Consider the following 21,823-nt stretch of genomic DNA (forward strand, 5'->3'; position numbering starts at 1 on the left):
GCCCACATTCCTCTTCCCAAGATCACAATGTGATTGTTAAACAGACTGTTAGATCAGATTAGGCCCACATCCTTTCTCCATTAGACAAATCCATTAGACACACTATCAGCCAGCATTACAACACTCCTGTGCACAGATGCAGAGTGGAACAAGCATTTTCTGTATACACACACTCACACAAATGCAAACACAAGAACTCACTAACTCTTCTCCTTAGCCAGGACTAAGTACATAAATAGCATAAAATATTATTACTCTCACACTTGCCCCTTGAGTGATGACTCAATGACACCAAATGGTAGTGACATGGCAAACATGTCACTGTTTTTTTAGGATTCCTCATAAAAAGCCAATGTGTCATTTGTCTTCTTTTGGGGATATTTTGGTGATGAGCCAACAGAAACATGCAATTTTCTGTCTTAGGAGGAATATTTTCTGTTTACAGAGGGGTAATTAAGTCACCATCACTGTCTTGGATATTTAGTGAATAACTGATTTAGAGTCTCTGGGGTCACAAAACATATGTTGGTGTGTGATTTAGTGAAGAGGGGGATCCAGACAGACCTCGGACATCCTGAAACCTGAGGCTGTCCGATGTCGGGGTGAGAACATGATATTTGTAAGAAAAACGACACACAGGGGAGGAGGTCTATGATTTAAAAGCTACCGAACCACATCGCATCATATTTGAACAAAAAAAGTGTTTATTCCAGAACCTTTGAGTATGATAATAAATACATGAGCACTTAGCCAACATCCTAGTGTGGCGCATGAAGCACACACGCACAGAGCACCTGAACCAGCTTCATCTTGGTGAAAACACTGAAGAAACCTCCTGTTCACATCTCCAGTTCTCTGCGTCTGGGTTGGTCCCTTTACGCTGTAAACGCTTATCAGTAGGTGTGACTGTGTGCGCGCGTGTGATTCTTTCTGTGTGTTTTTGTGTTCTTGTATGTGGAAGGCTTTGGTAGGTTTTCCCTCAAACAGTCCTATAGCTGAAGTAACAGTAGTGTTTTACAGTCGGCTGGCCTTACATTTGGTTCAGCATGTGACACACTCTAGTCGCTGAATCAAACCAGTCTGCTCTCTAAACAGTGTTTACCTGCCTACTGCTAAACTGTAGCAGAGGTGTCAGCACAGAGCAGAGCTGTAAAAATAAACAGTCATTCAGTTTTTTTTTTGTGTTTTTTTTTTAAATAATCACATCATAAACATCCTGCGTGTCAATTACAAGCCATGGTGAACAGACAACGGCATGAACTGTAAAGGTGAGTTTACACTTGTGTGGAAAGTAAGTGAGAATTCAAGAATGGATCTCAGGTGTGTATGTTTAGTCCTTCAAAGTGTTTGTTTCAGTCTCATGTTCGTGTGCATTTGATTTTTCTCTCATTTGTCTGTGTTGCATGTGTCCCAGTCTTTGTAACCTGCTGACCTGTCGGGGTCAGCATGAAAAGGGGAAGAAGGATGGGGTTTGTGTGTGGAGAAGGAGTGGCCTGTCCACGTATACAGACACACCCAGACTGTCTCAGTGCTAGTTCAGTGACGGTGAGCGGTCGGTAGTCCACAGCAGCTCGATGTAAGGCCACTTGGTCTGCAGACAGCGCTTGACTGGAGTGTCGTCTGTCCGAACCATGGGGTCCTCAAAACCTAGCACCAAAGCTGTCCCCTCCACATACTCTACCTAAAAAAAACCCCCCAAAACACACAAACACACACACACACACACACACACACACACACACACACACACACACACACACACACACACACACACACACACACACACACACACACACACACACTCAAATTTAGGTCAATACAGGGTTAACCAAAGACAGAAATTTAAATACTTTTGTCAGCTTTGACAGGCTTCGACTCTATCAATTTCTTTTCAGACACTTCCTCTGAAAGGGTCCGGGGTGAAATGCAGAGAGAAGGATGCAAGTATGCAACATACGCTCACAAACACACACACAAAACACACGAGCTGCAAGGGGGACTGCTGTCGGCAGGTCTGCTAGTCCCATCTGGAGCTATAGGAATGGAATTGCCATCACAACCTTATAGACGCCTTGCTGCCATAGGTATGTGTGTGTGTGTGTCTATGTGTATGTAGGCGTGTGCTTTTGGGTGGCACACATGTGGTGCCGTTCCTACATTTTCAAGTAGCGGTATGGAAAAAAGCTGTTTTACCGACTAGACAAAGTTGACAGATGAAGAAAGTGATATTCGTGAGTACCAGGTTTTTGCAATGTCAAACAGCTACATCCACTGATAATCATCCATCAAACTAAGCCTGCTTAATAGACCTGTGTTTGACCATTTATCACAACTTGGCTGCTGACATTGGCCTCCATGTTGAAATGACTCAGAGAAATAGGAGGCTCAGCCCGGGTTTTTGGATGGATGGACAGGCTATTACGCTCACAATAGCTATTGTTTATTCAGGAGTGGCTGACTGCCTCCAACTGTGTGTGTATGAATGACGACAGTAAAAGAAGAAAAGTAATTGTAAGAGAGTAAGAGAATATGAAAAAGAACCACCACCATCAGTCGCTATTAAAAGCCTGAATTTGAAAGAGTGTCTTACCCTCTCGTTGTGGTTGGACTGTTTAAGTCCATTGTAGTGGTAGACGGGAAATGAGTCTGGGATTCCTGAATCCTGAAACACAGACAGGGAGCCGAGTGAAAAACATGCAATGTTGTCAGAGAGTCTTGCAGAGATGGGGGTAAAGACCCACAGAGGCAGAACATTTTCGAACTTACACATCTCTGCCTGCAACCAAAGCTTAATGTTATATCCCGCTTGTTAAATTTAAATGTGTCTGTGTGTATTGGGGTGATGAACCAAAGCTCACCTACAAATACCACAAAGCACCCAACACTACAAACATTTCTGAACAATGAACTTGAGCCAAAACAACTTTGGCTTGAAGGTGAAGAATTTTAACTGGGTGTGTGTTGCCTGAGAGTGCGTCCAGCTTCTCGTATTTATATGCCAATATGTGAAACCCTGAAACCCTAACCCTCACCACAATCCCACGTGTGTCTGAGTGTGTGTGTGTCCAGTTGGCTAATGGTAGTATAATTTCTTTGCGGCTTGGGGCCATTCTTCTGGTGAGTCCCTAAAGCCCTGATCACTTTAACACAGTTCCCCTCTATCTCTCCCTCTCTGTCTTCCTCACTTGCTTTGCCTCATAAAGGCATCTTACCACTCTTTCTCAGCAACTTCTCAGCAAGTAACCTCATATGATGTTGAAGACACACACATGCATATTTCACATGAGACACCACAGGAATGCTTTTGGAGTAAAAAAACAGCAGCAAACAGCACTCCAGATATTCTTGTGAAATAGACATTAGTGTCACCCATGTGTGTTTGTACACGGCTCTTTTTCCATGTGTTTTAAGTTTGATATGGATTGTATGACTGTGGCAAGGTATTTGTCCTTTGTGAAGTGGAAGTCCTCCTCTGCACACACACTTAGACATACCTGATCCGGAAAGAACTCCAACAGGAACGGACCCAGAAGAATTATGCCCAGACTCTCTGGATCCAGCTTACTCTTCACCAGACTGACACTGAGAAGACACAGAAGATACAAACAGAGATAGATAGGAAAGGAAGTAAATAAAAAGTGAGCAGAGGAAAACAGATGCAAAAACCCAGAGGGAGAACTGACAGAAGGAACACGCATGTGAAAAAACAGGGGACACAGCAGCCTGTGGTTTCCTATGGATGAAAACAGAGACAAATTTACGATCCCCTTATCACTCAGTGTGAACTGATGATGCCTGTTTTGGTGAGCGTGTGCATATTTTCATGAATACCACGTTGCAACTAAATATACCTCTTTCCAGACATTCCTACTTGTTGGATCAGTGTTATTATTATTCTACTGTGATAAAAAATCTGGTCAGCTTGTCCTTTTAAGGCAGTGAGGAGAGAAGCTGGGGTTGGCAATGATTGTGTACTCATCTATTGATTTTTACAAGTAGTACATGCCCCTGCTGAAGTGTCAATGAGCAGCACTCTGTAACCCTGAAAGAGTCACATATGTTTTTTTTTTTAAACCGCCTTTTGCCCCCTATGTAGGGGGGCCAGAAAAAGAGAAAATCCCCACAGGGATCAATAGCATATCTCATTATTGTGAACAACTAATTTTGCGTCGATGGAGATTTGGGGATTTATTTGTTTGTGGTGGGATTGTTCTGTATCCACTCCAGGACTGCATATGACTTCCACTATTTAAAAATGGACTGGAAGTGAGATGATGTTGATGCAAAAGCCATTGAGCATGCCACAGTTACTCCTTGTGTCTAATCAATCCTCATGTTTGGGTTATAATGCAGTCAGCTGATGTTAGTCTGGACTGATGTATACATATTATTTAGTAACTGTATTGAACTACATACATACAAATTATTATTAGCGGGGTCTGCATCGAAGAATTAAAAATTTGCAAATATTTTTCATTAATTTCAATGTTACATTTGCTTGAATTTTGTAAATGGGGGGGTTTCAATCTGTGAATATCTCTGGAAAATTACATTGGATTGGATATCCTGAATTTGCTCCCAAATGGGAAAGTGACTTTGTGAACATGTAATAACATGCAAGGTGATTTATACGAGAATAAGGAAACATCTTTGCTTTCTTGTCACACTGTGACAATGACAAGTTTGTTTTTATGCTATTATGCATGATAGCTGGCTGTTTGCAGACGATTAAAATGCGCTTTTTTATCATAAAATGTTTAATTACATTACAAAAATCACAGTAAACAAGATGTTTTTAAGATTGTGATTATGGATATATCATAAACACTACAAAACAAATGATCAAGAGACTATAATTCCTTGGAGCTATATCCTGACTTCTGCTGAGAACAGACAGTGCCCACAAAGTTGGTTCACCACAAATGGTAGCAGCTGACTGTCATAGGTCACAGGATATGCAGAAATAATAAGTCACACTAATCACAATGCTAAAAGTTTGCCCACATCTTCCATAAGTGATGAAAGTCTTCGATTTAGAACTTAGATACTCATATTATTCATTTTTTCCAAAGCACTAAAGATGGTACTTTTTGCACAAACTGGAATCCTTGTAATAAATCTCTGGTTGTGTTTTAAGGCATGAGACTCGCCCGTTTTGCACTGGGAGGCTCCCCACGGTTTGCTTTGTTGTGTTATGATGTATCAGCCATCTGGGGGTCTACAGAGCAGATCAGTGGTCCAGTGATTTGGGCAAGCCCATGGCTGCGGCGTTAGGGCTTACTGTTCCTCAGATGAGAACGTGCCTCTTTTTGAAGCGGCACTTTAAAAGTGTTTCCTCCCTCTCTGTCTTTCTTCCTGCTGTTAATGATCTCCCTCTAAGCCTCTGTTTCTGACTTTCTTTCTTTCGTTCTCCCTGAGCTTTTATAGTCGGCTCTCTCTGGTCTTATTTTATAGTAGCCTGGTAGTGAAACATGAGCACAGGGCGACTGACCTGGCCTTGCTGTGACTTAGGAGTTAGAACATTAGAAGATCTACAGGTGCCACACACACACACACACACACACACACACACACACACACACACACACACACACACACACACACACACACACACACACACACACAAAGCCTTGAATATGCAAGCACTTACTACTCGGGCTCTGAGACAAGGTCAAGGGCTTTCATCACGTCCTCCAGCAGAGATTCTGGGATGAAGCCATTATCTACATAGAGAGAGAAAGAGAGAGAGAAAGAGAGAGAGAGAGAGAGAGAGAGAAAGAGAAAGAAAGAGAAAGAGAAAGAGAGAGAGAGAGAGAGAGAGAGACACACACAAAGAGAGACTGATGCACTGAATGACCCTGGACAAAACATAACATACAGGCTTCGGTTGAAAACTAGGGGAAGCGTTCACCTACACACATATGGCGGAAGCACTATTCACATCATGGACCCTGGGGAATGAACTCATCAAACAAAAAAAAAAAAGCAAAAACAAAAACAAAATTATACACACACAGGCACACATCTCGTCCTTTCTCTCTGACCTACATTCTGCGGCTGTGATGATTGCTTTACCTGAGATGAGAAGCTTTAAACACTAACATGTGTTCTTGCCCAAAAGACTGTTTGTGTGTGTCCGGGGACTTACAGCATGTGAGCCTGTGTGGCCTGTTGTTTAGATACATGCATAAACCCCAAGTGTGTTGTGAATATTAACTGACAAGCGCTCTGCTTGTCTGCTCTCAAGCAACTCAATCTCACCTTTTCAGTGCCAGATGTTATACTCTCTCTGTGACAACTGACAGTTTGACAGCCAGCAGAGAGGGCGCACACACACACTACACAGGGACAATGACAAACACCAAATATTAAGTAAGTAAATGCTGAGACAGTGGGATTCTGAGTGTTTGCCTAGTGAGTCACTATCGTGCATGCGAATGCTTCTGGCACCCTTCTTCCACAACACAGGGAGCTGTGCTGACCCTACATGTGACACAGACAGATTTATGAGCATTTTGCACAGCACTTAACTGTGCTGCTGGCTAGGGCATTTGTGTGTACACTATAGTGTTTGTCATGTACAGTACATTCTCCCTTGCATGTGTATACACATGTGCATTAAAGTCTGTGGGTGCACCTACAATAGCCCAAGTATCTGTTTGTGTTTCTTGGCAGAAAATGTGTGTAAGAAAAGACCGTATAGTAGGCAGAATGTCCGAGCAGATGATAGCAGAAGTGGAGAACATGCAAAGTGGTATTTTATGCAACAGGAAGAGAGAGATGAAGAACAAGGAGGAAAAAAAATAAATAAATAAAAAGAGATGACAGACAGTTATGACATATTTGTTGTCATAGTGGACGGAGCAGGCAAGTCACTGTAACGTAGCACTGCACCACATACAGAAAGATCTTTACAAATCAGCATGTTGTTCACACAAGCCAGACAGTGAATAATTTTGTTTATGGTGAGAGCGTACGGCACACTTCATTTCACAATAAAAACACATAAAAACGAATGTGTGCGTTACAACTGCTGATTTAGTCAGATGCTTGACTGAACAATCTTGCAACATGGATAGCTCTAAGTTTGTGATGTTAAAATGCTCATGTCTTGACTGTTACTCCCAACATATTTGCATCTCTCCCTCCTCTCTCTCGTCTCCACAGCAGAGGAAAAAGAATACACAACAGATGTTAAGACTAAACGTTTCATTTCAATGCTCTTCCTTGTCTCTAAGTGCGCAATCTTGAGCCTACATAAATGAACGCTGAAGACATCCGACTTTCAATTTTTGTGACATGACAAACTATCTTCTATTAATCTTTCTATTGTCATTGTGTGGCTCTCTGTGTCCTTCCCCTCGCCCTTTACCCCAGTCACCTGGAAGTGACAAGAAAGGAGGTTTAGGAAAACGAGGAAGAGAGGGAAGGAGCCGGATGGTTGACTCAGCTGTTAGAGGAGTTGATCTCACCAACCTAAACAACAACAGTGGAGATGAGAGGAGAGAAACAGACACTGGTTATGCCTGGAGAAGAAAATAACAGAGACAAGAAACAAGAAAGAGGGACCGAGGGGAACGGTGGAGGTTACAAATGCATATCCTCAACCAGGAAGAAGGGAAGAGACAGTCAGCGGGGCCAGGATATTGTTTTCTCAATTTGTGTGTTTAGCTGTGTTAGAGCAAAAGTTTGTATTAATTAAAGTACATCTGTGTGCTAGGATTTTCATATAGCTGGTATACTAACGAGCAAGATAAAGATAAATATATAAATCTATTATATATAAATATAATACAAATAATTATCTATAAAAACAAGTATGCAGGAAGTGAGGGGCAAGAGATCATTAGAAACATAATGATCATGTGTACAATGATGATACAAACATAGGATACAAACATCTTCATTACCTTCAGGATCAAATGACTGGAAGACCCTCCTTGCCTGCTCTGATGGAGACTCTGGACCAACCAGGGACATCTCCTATACAGAATGTGACAGACAGCCACAGAGGAGAAACAGAAAGATAGGATGAAATAAAAGAGAGACAAAGGAAGAGAAAGAGAAGACTGAAAGGTGGGAGATTATGCATGATAGCATGACCTTAAAGTGGCCACGTAGAGATTTGTAACTTATGTGAGGAGACATGGAGGGATAGAGAGGGGAGGAAATGGCTTCATCAGTGCTGAAACATTAGAAACAGCTCAGTGCAGCGTGAAATGATCAGACAATCATCGAGATCTCCCAACGACTAACAGATTGTGATTGTTCTTGTCAAGGCTTTAGCAGGACTATTGTACAACAAACTATAGTGAAAGACATGCAGCCAGCAGACAGTACCCACCCACTGTAGCAGTGTGTGATGCACTGCTAATGTACATTATGCGTGTATGCATGTAAGGGTCCAGTGCAATCACCAGAGCCTATTGGGTTATTAACTGATCTCCTGATAAAGTTAGACGGCTTGTTTTCATTCCAAACACACAATCAGGAAATCGAGTCTTACTAATGCAGCCCGTGATTTATGTCAAGCTTTACAGTGTTTGTTTGTTGGTGAAATTCGGAGAGAGCAGTGTTGGCAGGGAGAGCAGAAAAGAGGAAGTGTGTATGTGCATCAAGAGGGTGATGCCCCTTGTGACTGGACTCTCTCTAAACCAAGGGACTTAGCATGCTTCAAACGAAGTGATTGTTCATTTAACAGCACGTAAAACCCCTTCTGCTCAAGATTTTCCAAGGTGGGAACTGGGGGGGTCTGTTTTTTGACAATTTTTGAGATTATGAAAATTATGCCGACTTCATGCAGTGCCAAGACAGGAGTGCGTATGTGAGAAGGCAAGCAGGGTTTGAACTTCTCTCTCAAGAACAGTCATAAACATTTCTGCCTTCAGATGACCCACTGAACCACCATCTGTTTTGAGCAAACTGAGCCCTTAACAGTCCAAAGTCCGATGCCCTCGACAGACTTCATGGGATAGCAACCTATTCTCATTTTCTCTCATCTTACATTTTAAGCATAATTCAATATTTTTAAACTTACTGTGTGTAAATTAAACAGCTGAATAACCATCACTTCATGATGGTTGCAACTTTTCAAGCAAACCATAGTAATGAGTGCAAGTGTGAGTGTCATATTTGAATAATTATTTACATTGGTGTGAGTAAAAGCAAAAAAAGCTTAGAGATAGAAGGGATATTTTTCCAACAGAGAATGAAATGAGATACTTCGCAAGAAGATGGTTTTTCAGCCTTAGCTGCCTCTCTCTCTCTCTCATACACACAAACACACACACACACACACACACCCACACCCACAGAGACTTATACAAAGCGTGTAGGCGAGAGTCAGAGGGTTCTCACTGTTCCTCCATATGAGTGAGGGAGGGATTGTATTTATGACAATGAAGCGCTGGACAAACACACAATGTTTTTGGAGAGCAAATGAACCCTGCTCATCTCCTTTAGCTGGCCTTTATTAAAGCTTGAGCCTCAGAGCCAAGCAGGCTGCTTGGTTTTCATGGTCCACTTATTACTGTACTCAGGGCTTACTCAGGGAGAGAAGAATTCAGGGGGACACATCAAGAAGAGATGACTCCCAGCTGCTGGCCCTTCAGATGCAAAGAAAAACAGTCACAGACCGGCGAACACGCGCTCACACGCGCTCACATGCGCTCACACATTGTTCTGTCACACAGAGTATAGCAGGGTCCTGATGTGTTAACATTACAGGCTCCATAAATCTGATGGTAGATTTGTCATTAGATAGATATGTCTGTGTTTCACTTACAGAAGTGGGCAAGGGTCATTTTGTTGATCCCGGAGGAATAAAGTGCTGAAAAAGTTCCTTAGTGTTGACTACATGTCTGTAGATAAATTCATTAGATGTAGGATTAATGGTGAAGTATTTATCTTGAAACATGAACTGTTTTCAGAGCCTTTGCAGTTGCTGCTCCACGATTGTGGAACACTTGCTGTTAGATATCAGAGGTCTCTCTCCATCTCTGTTTTTAAATCTAGGACACATTTTTATTCACTGGTCTTTTTGGCCCACTAATTTTACAAGCTGTTGTCATATCTATTATTCTGTATTTGTCCCTTGTTGATGTTGGTATGTTTCTATCTGTGTTTTTCTTTTTTGGACTTTTAACTTAATATTATAATGTGCTTTTGTACAGCACATCAGCTTAAGCTGTGTTTAAATGTCCTCTAGAAATAAACTTTACTTACTTACTTACGATAAACTGTAACTTTGCCTTCTGCCTGAACTAAGAAAACATATCTCTTCTGAAAGTGATGACAAGTCCAATGAGCCTTGGAAACAAAAGCTCAATAGACACAGTTTATTAGCTTTCAGAGCAGGATGGACACATTTGGTGTAAATCACCTGGTTGTACTATGGTTACAGGATTTCAAGACCCAACAAACATTAGTATGTGGACATCAACAGACAAAACAAAACATACTATTATGGCTAGTCTATACATGTTAATACAGCTTACGAGCATATAGGAAACAACAGAAAAGACAGTGACTCACGTGAGCAAAAGATCATGCACATGCACAAAAACATGCACAAAAACATATATAATGGCAGCAGAAATGAGGTGATTCTGTGTGTGTGTGTGAGACGACAGGTCTGCTTGGTTTTCTTTGATCTCTGTTTTATTAGAGGCCTAAGGAAGATGCTGCTGAGTTGGAAAACATGTCATGGAGCTAACATACTCCACAGGGAAGGTGTGTGTAAGTGTGTGTCTCAGAGTTTCTTTCCACTCAAAACTACCGTGTTACAATATGTGTTTGTGCGTGTCCATAAAAGAGAGAGAATATCTGTGCAATAATTAAGGCTGTCCACTGCTGCAATGTACTTGATTGTACTGGAGTGCTGTACTCTATTCTCTCAAGTATACAAACATTCATACTCACGCACGCACGCACGCACGCACGCGCGCAAGCTTTGTGAGTGTGCCTTATGAAATCAAGGAGCACATTCCAATCCCCATAGTCTGACATTTTTGCACAAACCTTTGACTTACTTAACAGAGAAACAACAAGCTACGCTACATTGGAACAAAGCAAGAAAAACACACACACACACACCACCCTGAGGACCTAAGTTCACAAAGTAATGCAGAACATTTGCTCTAAGTAAAAACCAGAATACATTTACTAAAATGAAACATGCTTTCCTGTAAGCAAATGGGAATGTGTGTATGTGTGTGTCTTCAGTAAAGTGAGGACTACTGACAAATCCAGACTTGGACCATGACACAAGATACATACAGTACAGTACTATATGGTAGATGTGTGATCCTATTTTTCTAATAATTAGACCAGACTTCCAGCCTCTTAAACCCCCTTAAAGTACCAAACTTAGCTGACATCCAACGAACCTCTTGCACCACTTGCATAACTTTGGAGAAGAACTACTGACCATACCTAAACGCCCACCTCTGTCCTTTGGCTTTTCTGTTGTTCTCTCACTAGACTCAAGTGGCCCTTTTAAGTTGACAACTCATCCCCTGTAGCCCCTTTTCCTCTGTTCTTGTTTCTCTTGCCCAGTTTTACTGCTCTTTACATTACTTTTCCTGTGCTAAGTAGGTACTACAGTTTTAGAGTATTTCCTCTCCTCCCATACTTGACTTCTTCTTCCATTCTTCCTTCTCCCTTTTGTCATTTATCTCCACATTCAGGTACCTACTTCAGGAAAGACAGGTAGGCATAATACTTAACTAGAGTTACTCTTTCTTTCCCTCTGGTCTACCCAAAGAGCTATTGTGTGTGCTGAGAGGCTCTGAGTGGCCGTAGAGTGCATCTGAAGGGATCAGTTTCAAGACAACAAAGCAGAGGTCTCGGACAGTGTCCCCTGCCTTGTTCCTAGTTGGCACCGACAGCTTCACTACATGACAGACTGAGGTGGAAGGTGAGGAGGCGTGATCGTTATTGACTGTTGTTATGTATAGTGTATGTGTGCTTGTATGTGCATTTGTTTTCTTCACCTTAACTGGCCTTTGTCCCATGTGATTACGAGTAAAGGAAGCAATGGAAAACCTCTCTCTCTTGCTACATAAGGAGTGAATGCAGTATCAACTGTATGTTAATAGTGTTTCAGGTGTGACAGGCAGGACAAAGTAGTGATTTATGGAGCTGTCGTGGATGAGAAAGACTGTGTCTCACCAGAAAAATGAGGAGACACCAGAGGATAGTTATGTATCGTAATGATGGGTCCTATAACAGAAAACAACACCCAGGGGAAAAGGAAGAATAATGCAGCACATACACACTGACACAGAGAGCCTTTCATTCTACTACAATGGCCTTTGGTCTGACCTGTCACAGATTATTAATGACTGTTAATGTATACTGCTTTGTTATTTTGTGTTTGTGTGTGGCCCGCACCCTCTGATCATACTAAGAAAGTACCAGAAACCAGAAAGTAAGCACACAATTCTTATGATCTATTATATTCTTTTCCTGTCGCTGTTTTTAAATATTAAGTCTTTGTTTTGTTCAAACTACCTTCAGTACATTGGGGGGGATGTGCGCAATTCAATATAATTGTTTGTTAACTATGCATTGTCATCTTGTGTTGATTATGTTGTTTTATCATTTTGAATTTGCTGTATCATGGTATATCATTATTGAACTATTGGAGGATCATTAATCATTAATCTGTGATATATAATTCTAAACTTTAAAATATCTTACTAGCTTTGACACCTGAGCAAGTTCCATTGACTGAAGAAACGGGTGGGATGCAGTGGAGAGCTATTATGTACTCTATTACGATAATGATTTCAGCCATACTACCCAGTCCTGTTACGGCAATAATGTAAATTTACTGTGGTTATTTCAATAAAGCCTCACTGAATTAAACTCTACTACGTTAACTGTGTCAGCACACTTGGGCTTCAAGCTCCTGCTCCATACCAGTCAGAGCTTCTGTGTGTGTGCACATACAGAAGGTGGAGTCTTAAGGGACAGAGAGTGCCACAGCGCCTGCTCTCCTTCCTAGTAAATCACTGACCCAGAACACAACTACTGTATGCACACACACACAAAAACACACACGTAACTCCTTGGAGAAGCAGAGATACAGCCTGTGAACCTCATCACTCAGCAAGTGGAGAGTAAAGAGTGATGAGAAATGTCACAAGAGGAACACCCCCACCCCCTTTCCTGAGTGACCACTGCCCCACTCTTTAAAGTGCATCCTTCCTCTCTACTTCCCTTCTTCCTCTTTCTTTCCCATGAGGGACCAATAATCCGAAGAGGATGGCTGAGGTGCGCTGGGGAATCCTTTTCTTGGGCAACTGACCTATTATACACTGGAGTGGATAGTTACTTCAAAGAAAAGAGGGGGGAAGGAAGGAAGAAAGAATTCTTTTTTAAACATTATGCTTGATATGTCTAATCCATCACCTATCCCTCTTCTCCTTCACTCTCTGTCTGTCTTTCTTCCTTTCTTCTCATCCTCTGGCAACTAAGAAACTCTTGTCCAAAAACAGATCCCATTACATGCCATTATACACACTTAGGCTCTTTCTCTCTCTCTCCCACACACACACACACACACACACACACACACACACACACACACACACACACACACACACACACACACACACACACACACACACACACACACACACACACACACACACACGAGGGCAGAGAGTGTGGGGGTGGTGTGGGTAGAGATCAGAGATGTTGGAATGGCCTTTGTGTAGGTAGATTAGATAAAAAAACTAATGCTATTAAGCTGATGGTCTGAAAGCCACAGTCACACACTGACAGCGACTCGGGGGAATACACACCCGTCCCCAATGACGGACAGAAGGAGCCACTGACACATCATAGGCAGGGATCAGGTTTTCTGCTTTTGTGGGGCTGTTGGCTCTATATCGAAGCTAAAAGCTACATAACCAGATAGCATGTATTTTTTGTATCATGAAGCCTGGGAAATCTCAGCGTGCTTCAAATTAGCTCTAACATAGATTGCCTTTCAAGGAGGACAGGGTCACACTGAGTGCGGTCTACCAGCAGTTTGCCCTTGCTCACATGTCTTTCTCCTTCAGCTTGGTCTCAAAGCTGTAGAGACCCGATCATAGTGCAGCGTCACACGTGTACGTCAGTATATATGCATGCGTGTGTATTTAAGTGTGTTCCCAGTCTCCAGCAGGACAAATGGATCCAGATGGGAAGTCTGGAATAATATTACCTACAGTAAGACAACCACCTGAAGACACACACACACACACACACACACACACACACACACACACACACACACACACACACACACACACACACACACACACACACACACACACACACACACTAATGCTAATCAGGATTAGGTTCCCTGTGCTCTGGAATGTGTGTGTACGAGTTAGTCTGTGTGTGAGTGTGTATATATGTGAATGTGTCACTAGTGCCGGGGGAGTTGTAGCAATTGGTAAGTCATCAGCGCATGCATGACGACTTTGGGTCATCACTGATCCAACATATGATCCACTCGCCCAGCAGGCTCGAGCTTTATGCATGTAACTGAGCTTTAATCAATGGTATATTAAGGGTGGGGAGTTATAAAGGAGATGACTGCCTGGGATTTTTCTGCCTCTCTGGTGCCATTTTCACAACAGCAGGGAGAATCAATTTGCTACAACCAGACCTGCAAACTGTTATACACAAGCTACAGCAATGTATCATATTACATGTTCACTGATAGAGATGACAAACATGCATGTTTGACTAAAAGACTGACATACACATACATGCGTATGCACACATCCACACAGTTAGTGATCTGAGGATTCATACTTCTACCCAAGAGCCAAAGTTTCTCTCAAAAGTTTCCACAGGGTTGACCTCAATTAGTGTGAGTATGCTGCACCTTGTGGCATAGCCTTGTGCATGTGTGTAAGTGTATATCTGAGTTGCTGCTGTAGCTGCTGTTGTTGCAGGAGCAGGATGTCGTGGTCCTTTTCCAAAATTTTCAAAGATTTTTGACCACACGAACCTGGTTCCCGTTTTGTATACTGCACTGTAATGCCTTTCGCCCAAAAACTACCTACTCTGACTTACATTCTGATGGCTCAAGGGTGGATTCTGCAGCACAGAATGTGAGATTTGTCAAATACAAAGCTCCAGAGTGCAACAGCTTGTAAAGAGTTGTCATTCAGACTGCACTCAAGCCCTAGTTTTTACTGTAATATAAGTGGGAGTGGGATTTTGTTTAGTGTTAACAGCATGTTAACAAAAGCCAAAATCCCAAGTACTAACAAACCAGACACTGGGAAAGTCCGCAAACCTATGTTTGCTAATAGTTGTCTTGTGGTTACATACTAAAGCTGAGAAATGACCAAGAAAAACAATAAGCTGACTAGAACCTTGGTCCTTTAGGAGATAAGTTGGCATATTTTAACTTTACCTTTATATCTTAACATCTATTTTATCTTTAACATTTCCTTTCTAACATTTTCTAATCATTCAATTTTTTTTTTTTTTTGTGGGGGGGGGGGCTTCTGAGTTCCTGGGTCTATTTCGTACAACAAAAACTTGTTCTCATGATCAAGTGCCAGAACAGAAAAAATTGTGATTCATTTTGTTGGAATGAACCTGACAGTGAAGGTAGACAAAAGTACACTGTAAATGGAGGCTCTCATTGGAATCCAAATTCAGCACTTTACGTCATGGCCATTCATTATGAGCAACACACTGTTTAGTAGATTACAAATGGTTGAGAGGCTAAAAATCACTTACTCTTGTGCTTGTGAGAAAGGGAGAGCATGAAGATGACCGTGTGTGTGTGTGTGTGTGTGTGTGTGTGTGTGTGTGTGTGTCTGTGTAGAAAAACTGTTTTTCTTCTTCTTAATGCTGGATAGGTGAAAAGCCAAGAAACAACACTGGCCATATTTGACCATCTTCTGCGCTCATTTCCCTCCCCTCCATTTCTGTCTCTCTTTTTTCCCCACATTGATATCTGACCTGCACTATGTTAAATCTGTTAAGCACATTCCATATTTTGGTTTTTCTAACCTGCTGAGGAGACTGGCTTATATTACACACTTTGTGCCAGTGTGTGAGAAATATGAATTGCTTGCTTATGGATGAATGTATGAAACTTGCCTTGGTGAAAAACACAGAGAGGTGAGTTTCACTGCCAAGGATCCAAATAGGGAACTTTGGAGACTTGAGGAATGCCCCAACCTGAAACACACACACAGAAAAAGGAATGCACAACAACTGAGTGTGTAATTTGAGTTATTTTCATCATGAATCACAGACCGTTCAACTTGTAACAAGTCGTTTTCATAAGCACATTAATATTTGACCAAGCATAACATGTCAGAGTATAAGAGCAGCATGTTACTTCTCTGGACCCTTAGCAAATAGTGCTATGTAATGAAATGTATATTATCAAGGTTAATATTCAACTCATTTTCACATCGATCGTTTCTTATTAGTCACTTGCTCTTCTGAACAGTGGCATCATATCCAGCTTGAACTTCATTTCCATACAAGAACAATAAACGAAATAGCACAACATTATATGAACTGCATACGTACATATTGAGCAGACCTCCCTTATTTGATTAGTTGGTCTCTTAAATCCCTCTTAACAGCTCTCTAGTTACTTTAGCTACTATCTACTTGCTATTACCGTATTATAGCTGCCCACTTTGCCTTTGGAGAGTTCGTGCCTCATCTCCAGCTTTTTTGGGCTTGCTTATTTTGGCAATGATAAATAAACAGCCAAGATTTCCTGTTTTTCAAAATGGCTAAAATGTGTGTATTTTCAAATCGCTTTTGCAATCTATTTTTATGTGCTTCACTACACATGTGCCAGAAAATAAAAGTGTAGAGAGACTGAGAAGTTTACAGTAAGTCTGTTGGGACTGTTCCTTACAAACACATATTTAACATGGATTTTCACTGTGGTTTGAGCTTCACATATTGGACATGTCCCACATCTCAGAAATACAATTAACAGGGAGCATCTGTGTGTTTTTGTTTTCTAAGCACTTTCTCAGTTTATACAGTGAGTGTCCATCCCAAAGTGAGTCTTCATCAAAAAATAAAAATCCACAAATCGTCTGCAGTTACCACGAGCAACCATTGAATAATTTGTTGGGTTTTTTTGCACTATGTTCTCAGAACCTGTATGTGTCTGTACCTTGCAGTAGCGTAGTGACTCCATAAGCGTGAGGAAGCCAACCGATGCCTGTTTATGAATACCATGTAGTTCTACATGACAGGGAGAAAAAGGATCAACAAAATGTGAATTTGTTCAATTATGTCAAACTGGTATTAAATTGTGCCTTTGTGCAATGCTGTAGGATGTAAGAATTATGGCCATGTGATGGTAGTGGTTTAAATCTGGGGCAAAAAAAATTGAGCTCTGTGAGTGTGATGTGTGTGCCTCTTGTGTGAATATGGCATGTTTGTGTGTGTGTGTATGCAGTAACAACATGGAAGTCTTACTCATTCCAGAGCACTCCCTGTCTCCATCCCATACATTAGAGACAGCGTGGCCAGTTACAAGGAGGTTAACCAGACTCTGACTGCAAAAACATGGACAAGAAATGAGATATCGAGAGTAGAAAGGAATTTGAGAGAAAAAAGAAAAAAGTGAGAGAGGTGTTCTTATACCTGCCATGTCCATGGACAGGGTCTATGAGAGGCTCCATTGTGTCCTGGATCTCATTTCGTATATTCTCTATGCCCTGCTCAGAGAGGACCAGCAGAGACAAGTCTGTGTTTAATTTTTGTGTATTTGAGCATTAATACGACAGGCAGGAAAAATGACTTAAAATGCTAAAACACAATGATTACAAGACCATTAATAAAAGGAAACATCGTGTTTTGTGTTTGAGACTTTAAAAAAAAAAGTCTTCATTTAATTATCAATTCATTCAAATTACTTAATATATATGGCAGACATCACCTATCTTGTAATATCCATTCAGTATCTAATATATTTATCCCTCTCTGCATCCAGCCATTTCTTTACCTTGGTTAGGATGACTGAGTAGAGGAAAAGCAAGACCCCACAGCACCCCCTCCAGGTGTGGTAGAGAGACAGCACCTCCTCTCTGAGATCAGACACTGACATTACAGTCCGCTTGCTGCAGAGGGGGAACAAAAATCAAGACGACTTATGAATCTATCAAAAGACAGAGGATTTGTTGGAGTTTAGGAGCTTACAGTCAATGAGACTGATGTATTAACTGTATTTGTCATGCCAGGATGGTAAGGATAACTTTCAGAATAGAGCACAAATCTATTAAATGCACAAGAGTACAAAGAAAAATCTGATCTTATCTGTTTGGAGCCACTTTCCTCTTTTGCTCCACCTTGGAGAGCTTGCTAGTGGGGCTGTCTGTCTTAGTTAGCATGCACTTCTTCACTGAGTCAGCACTGGTTCTTGCTGACTCTGGTCTCAGCTGCCAGTGCACTATGTGATGAAATTTCAATATTCCTCTGGCAAATGCAGCCATCCATTTATTTAGTTTGTGTGTGTGTGACAGACAGTATGTGTGAAATTAAGGAAGTGAGAGGTTTTTTGTTAAAAATTAGGCAATCAGTGAAAGTGCCGAGTCTGCAACTTGTGAGCAGAGTGAAATATCTAATTCAATATGAAAGATAAGTCTAACAGAGTAGATTAATCGAATACCAGTTCCCCCTCCCCTCTGCTGCTCTTCTTTGGGCCATTGCTGCATATTGGCAATTGTAAACCCAGGATTTGTGAGGTCTTAATCCCTCCAGAAACCCACAGTATTATTTAATGTCAAGATTACCTGCATGGAGGAAGAGACAGTAATGAGTATAAAGATTCAAGGTATTAGCTGTGGTGAGAATATTAAGTGTCACTTACTGTAGAACACTGTGAAATCGCTCAAAGCCAAGGTCCTCAGCAGCCAAAGCAGCTAGGCACAAGAAAACACACATACAGTACACTGTAGTATTAGAGCATGAGACAGCAAAACTCCACACCATCAAATAGTTAGTCATTGAAAGTTATTATTTTTGTGAAGACGATTCTTGGGTGAATTATTGAGCATTCATAGGTTTATGAAATGTTATTCTGAATGTGCATCTTGCATGTGAATGTGACGGACGTAGGACTCACTGGGTTGTTGCTCCCGTAGTGGCTGGCTGCTCTCTGGCTCCGGCACGTCCTGTGTTTGTGACTGCGGCTGTGACTGTGTGTTAGCATGTGTGCTAGCATGTGGGCTCTGTCCCTTTGCCCAGGTCACCAGGCAGAATCCTGTAGATGGGCTAGAACAGGCAGACTCAAGGATCTCACTCAGTATGGAACACAGGGCTGTTTTCTGCTCCTCCTCTAACAGACACAGACATAAAACATGCATGATTTAACGAGCTATACAGATACATGAAACAATAGTAAAAACAATGGTCTGTATATTTCTGTGGCCAATCTACCTGACATCTGTCTCCAGTTGGAACTTTCTCTGTTAAAGAGAATGTTCTTTAAGAGGAAAGCCTGCAAAGAAACACAAACTCAGTCTCCAAAATAGTCCATTGTACAATATGCTACAGTTGCTAAGTACTGTTTGTCCATAGTCTGCCCTCACAGTCTTTGAATTACATTTTATTTTTTAATACATGATCAACCATTTTTTAGTAAATTAAACATTGCCGGGCTGCATATACCTGCACATTCCAAGTCAGTCTGCCAGGTGTATAAGCTGGCATACTGTAAAGATCCCAAGTGAACTGTTGGAAGGTGTACATTCTGAAAGCGTGCAATGTTGAAGACTAAACTGTCCCATTATTCACAATACAATTTTAAGGACTTCCACCTACTGGGCATATAGGAGGTCTGTCAGGGTTCAGTTTTTTGGGAATATGCTTGACATTGAGACTGGGCCTGATAATACTGCAACGAGATTGGACTAAACCATACCTGGACAGGTGCAATGACAGCACATGGCCCTCCTTCAAACTGCTCCAGTGCTGTGTGCTCATTCTCACTGAAAACAAATCCTGTGATGAAGACAAAAAAAAAAATCTAATTTGTCAGCAGAAACATCTTAATTTTTTTTTTTTTTTTACAGTAATATCAAATAAGGCATTTTTTAGACACATTCAACAGCAAACCACAAGAACATGCATGGTCATATTTAGAGATATATCAATTAGTCAACAGACAGACAATTAATCAGCAGGTACTTTGATACTCAATTAATAATTTTGAGTAATTTTTGAGAAAACACACAAAAAAAAGAAAGAAAAAATGCTGATTCCAGCTTCTCAAATTTGCATATTTACTATGATAGCAAACTGAATATCTCTGGGATTTGGACTTAAAAACCCAAATGATGAAACAAGGGATTTCAAGATGTTAGCTTGGAATGTGGGAAATTGAGCTTTGGGCATTTTCACCATTGTCTGACATTTTATTGACCATTTTGATTAGACGATTAATTGAGAAAAATAACTGACAGATTAAATAATAATAAAAATAATCGTTCATTGCAGCCCTAGTCATAATGAAAGCCAGAGAGCGAATTCATCCTAAAGTCCATTAAAACGTGAATACACTTGGCATCCAAGTGACAAAGACCAAGTATCATACCTTGGGTCCATCTACGGAAGATGGAGGCAGACACTCCTCCATTGGACGGTCTCCCCCAAACCAAATCCACCACCTCTTTATTTAACTCCGACATAACAACTTTCACTGCGGGCAAATCCACAGGCGCTCCCTCTTCAGTTCAACAGTCAGCTGGGGACCACAGAGGTCTGTTGAGGCCAACTCACTAGCTCTTCTCGAGGTCGACAGTCCACTTCTCTCAGCAGGTCGAGCCTGTGGCATTGGCCACAAGCTACCTGTGTAGCTACCCACAGTCTGACTCTAGCGGCTGGCGGCAAACTGGAGGGTAGGAATGACATCAACGTAGCCACAGCAGCTTGCAAAGTCATGGGACAGCAAGATACGTTGAGATTACTGTCTAACGCTAATAACAAACACGATGTGTTTAGCACAGGTAGCTTAATTCCACTTCTACGGCGACAGTCGTGCAATTTAGATTTTTTTTTTCATCAATGTAACGCTAGGAAGCTAACAGTTGCGTTAACGTCATGTAGCTGGTTAAACGAAGTACTGACAGCAGGATAACGACGATCTATTTCTGTGCCAGCGTTTTTACCTTCTTACACTGTTGTGAAATTATTGTGTTAGTGATATTTTCAAGAGCTGAGTTGGCGTAGTAATGTCAGCAGTTAGCATTAGCATTACTACTAGCAGCTAATCTTTCATTGCTTTGTCATTCAGTGACTTCTCACACTACAGCAATACCGACAGCTTTTGAATGAATTCATACTGTTTGCTATTTGTTAGATGACGTTAAATCATATTTACCTTGATACACAGTCGAGTAATGGGTTTCCGTATTGATTATATATTTTTGGTAGCAATTTCACTATCACCAGCGTCTCTGTCATTCGTTTATTTACAACAGAATTGTAAAAAAAAAAAAAAAAAACTGTGCGTACATATGACGTGACTGCCCATTGGCTGAAATGCGGAAAATTCAGGATGCGTCAAGAGGTACAGCCTTAACGCGTTCACTCATTGGTCTACATGCTTTGTCAATCATATTGGGCGCCCGCCCCAAACCAAAATGGTTTAATTCATTTAAAGCCCGCCTTAAATATTCAGCGACACGGAGACGGAATATTAATAATGTGGATTTTTAAGGTTACTTCAGCCTTACAGCAGAGGTTCAAACATTTTTGGCTAATTATGTTAGACCGTAAAAAACGGTTCCCTTTTCTGTACCTCAGTGTAAAAATGGTT

The 21,823-nt window shown here is 41.3% G+C and overlaps 1 protein-coding gene across 2 annotated transcripts; it reads right to left on the reverse strand.

Annotated features, from left to right (window-relative positions):
• Window positions 1-1,184: 1,184 nt before the first annotated feature.
• On the reverse strand, window positions 1,185-21,514 carry mindy3 (MINDY lysine 48 deubiquitinase 3). 2 transcript variants are annotated; one of them, XM_040117658.1, is made up of 16 exons: window positions 21,386-21,514; window positions 20,600-20,896; window positions 19,928-20,007; window positions 19,444-19,504; window positions 19,130-19,342; window positions 18,875-18,926; window positions 18,011-18,125; window positions 17,650-17,723; window positions 17,482-17,561; window positions 17,174-17,244; window positions 16,126-16,206; window positions 7,911-7,983; window positions 5,651-5,723; window positions 3,495-3,582; window positions 2,591-2,662; window positions 1,185-1,681 (listed from the first exon to the last, which is right to left on the reverse strand). In XM_040117658.1, exons 2-16 carry the CDS (start codon window positions 20,691-20,693, stop codon window positions 1,532-1,534), a joined length of 1,377 nt encoding a protein of 458 aa, XP_039973592.1. In that variant the 5' UTR covers window positions 20,694-20,896; window positions 21,386-21,514; the 3' UTR covers window positions 1,185-1,531. The 2 variants fall into 2 exon arrangements, with proteins under 2 accessions (XP_039973592.1, XP_039973591.1); XM_040117657.1 differs by having other exon boundaries at window positions 20,600-20,933.
• Window positions 21,515-21,823: the final 309 nt, after the last annotated feature.

Source organism: Xiphias gladius, chromosome 22 (assembly GCF_016859285.1).
Source record: "Xiphias gladius isolate SHS-SW01 ecotype Sanya breed wild chromosome 22, ASM1685928v1, whole genome shotgun sequence".
NCBI lineage: Eukaryota > Metazoa > Chordata > Actinopteri > Istiophoriformes > Xiphiidae > Xiphias > Xiphias gladius.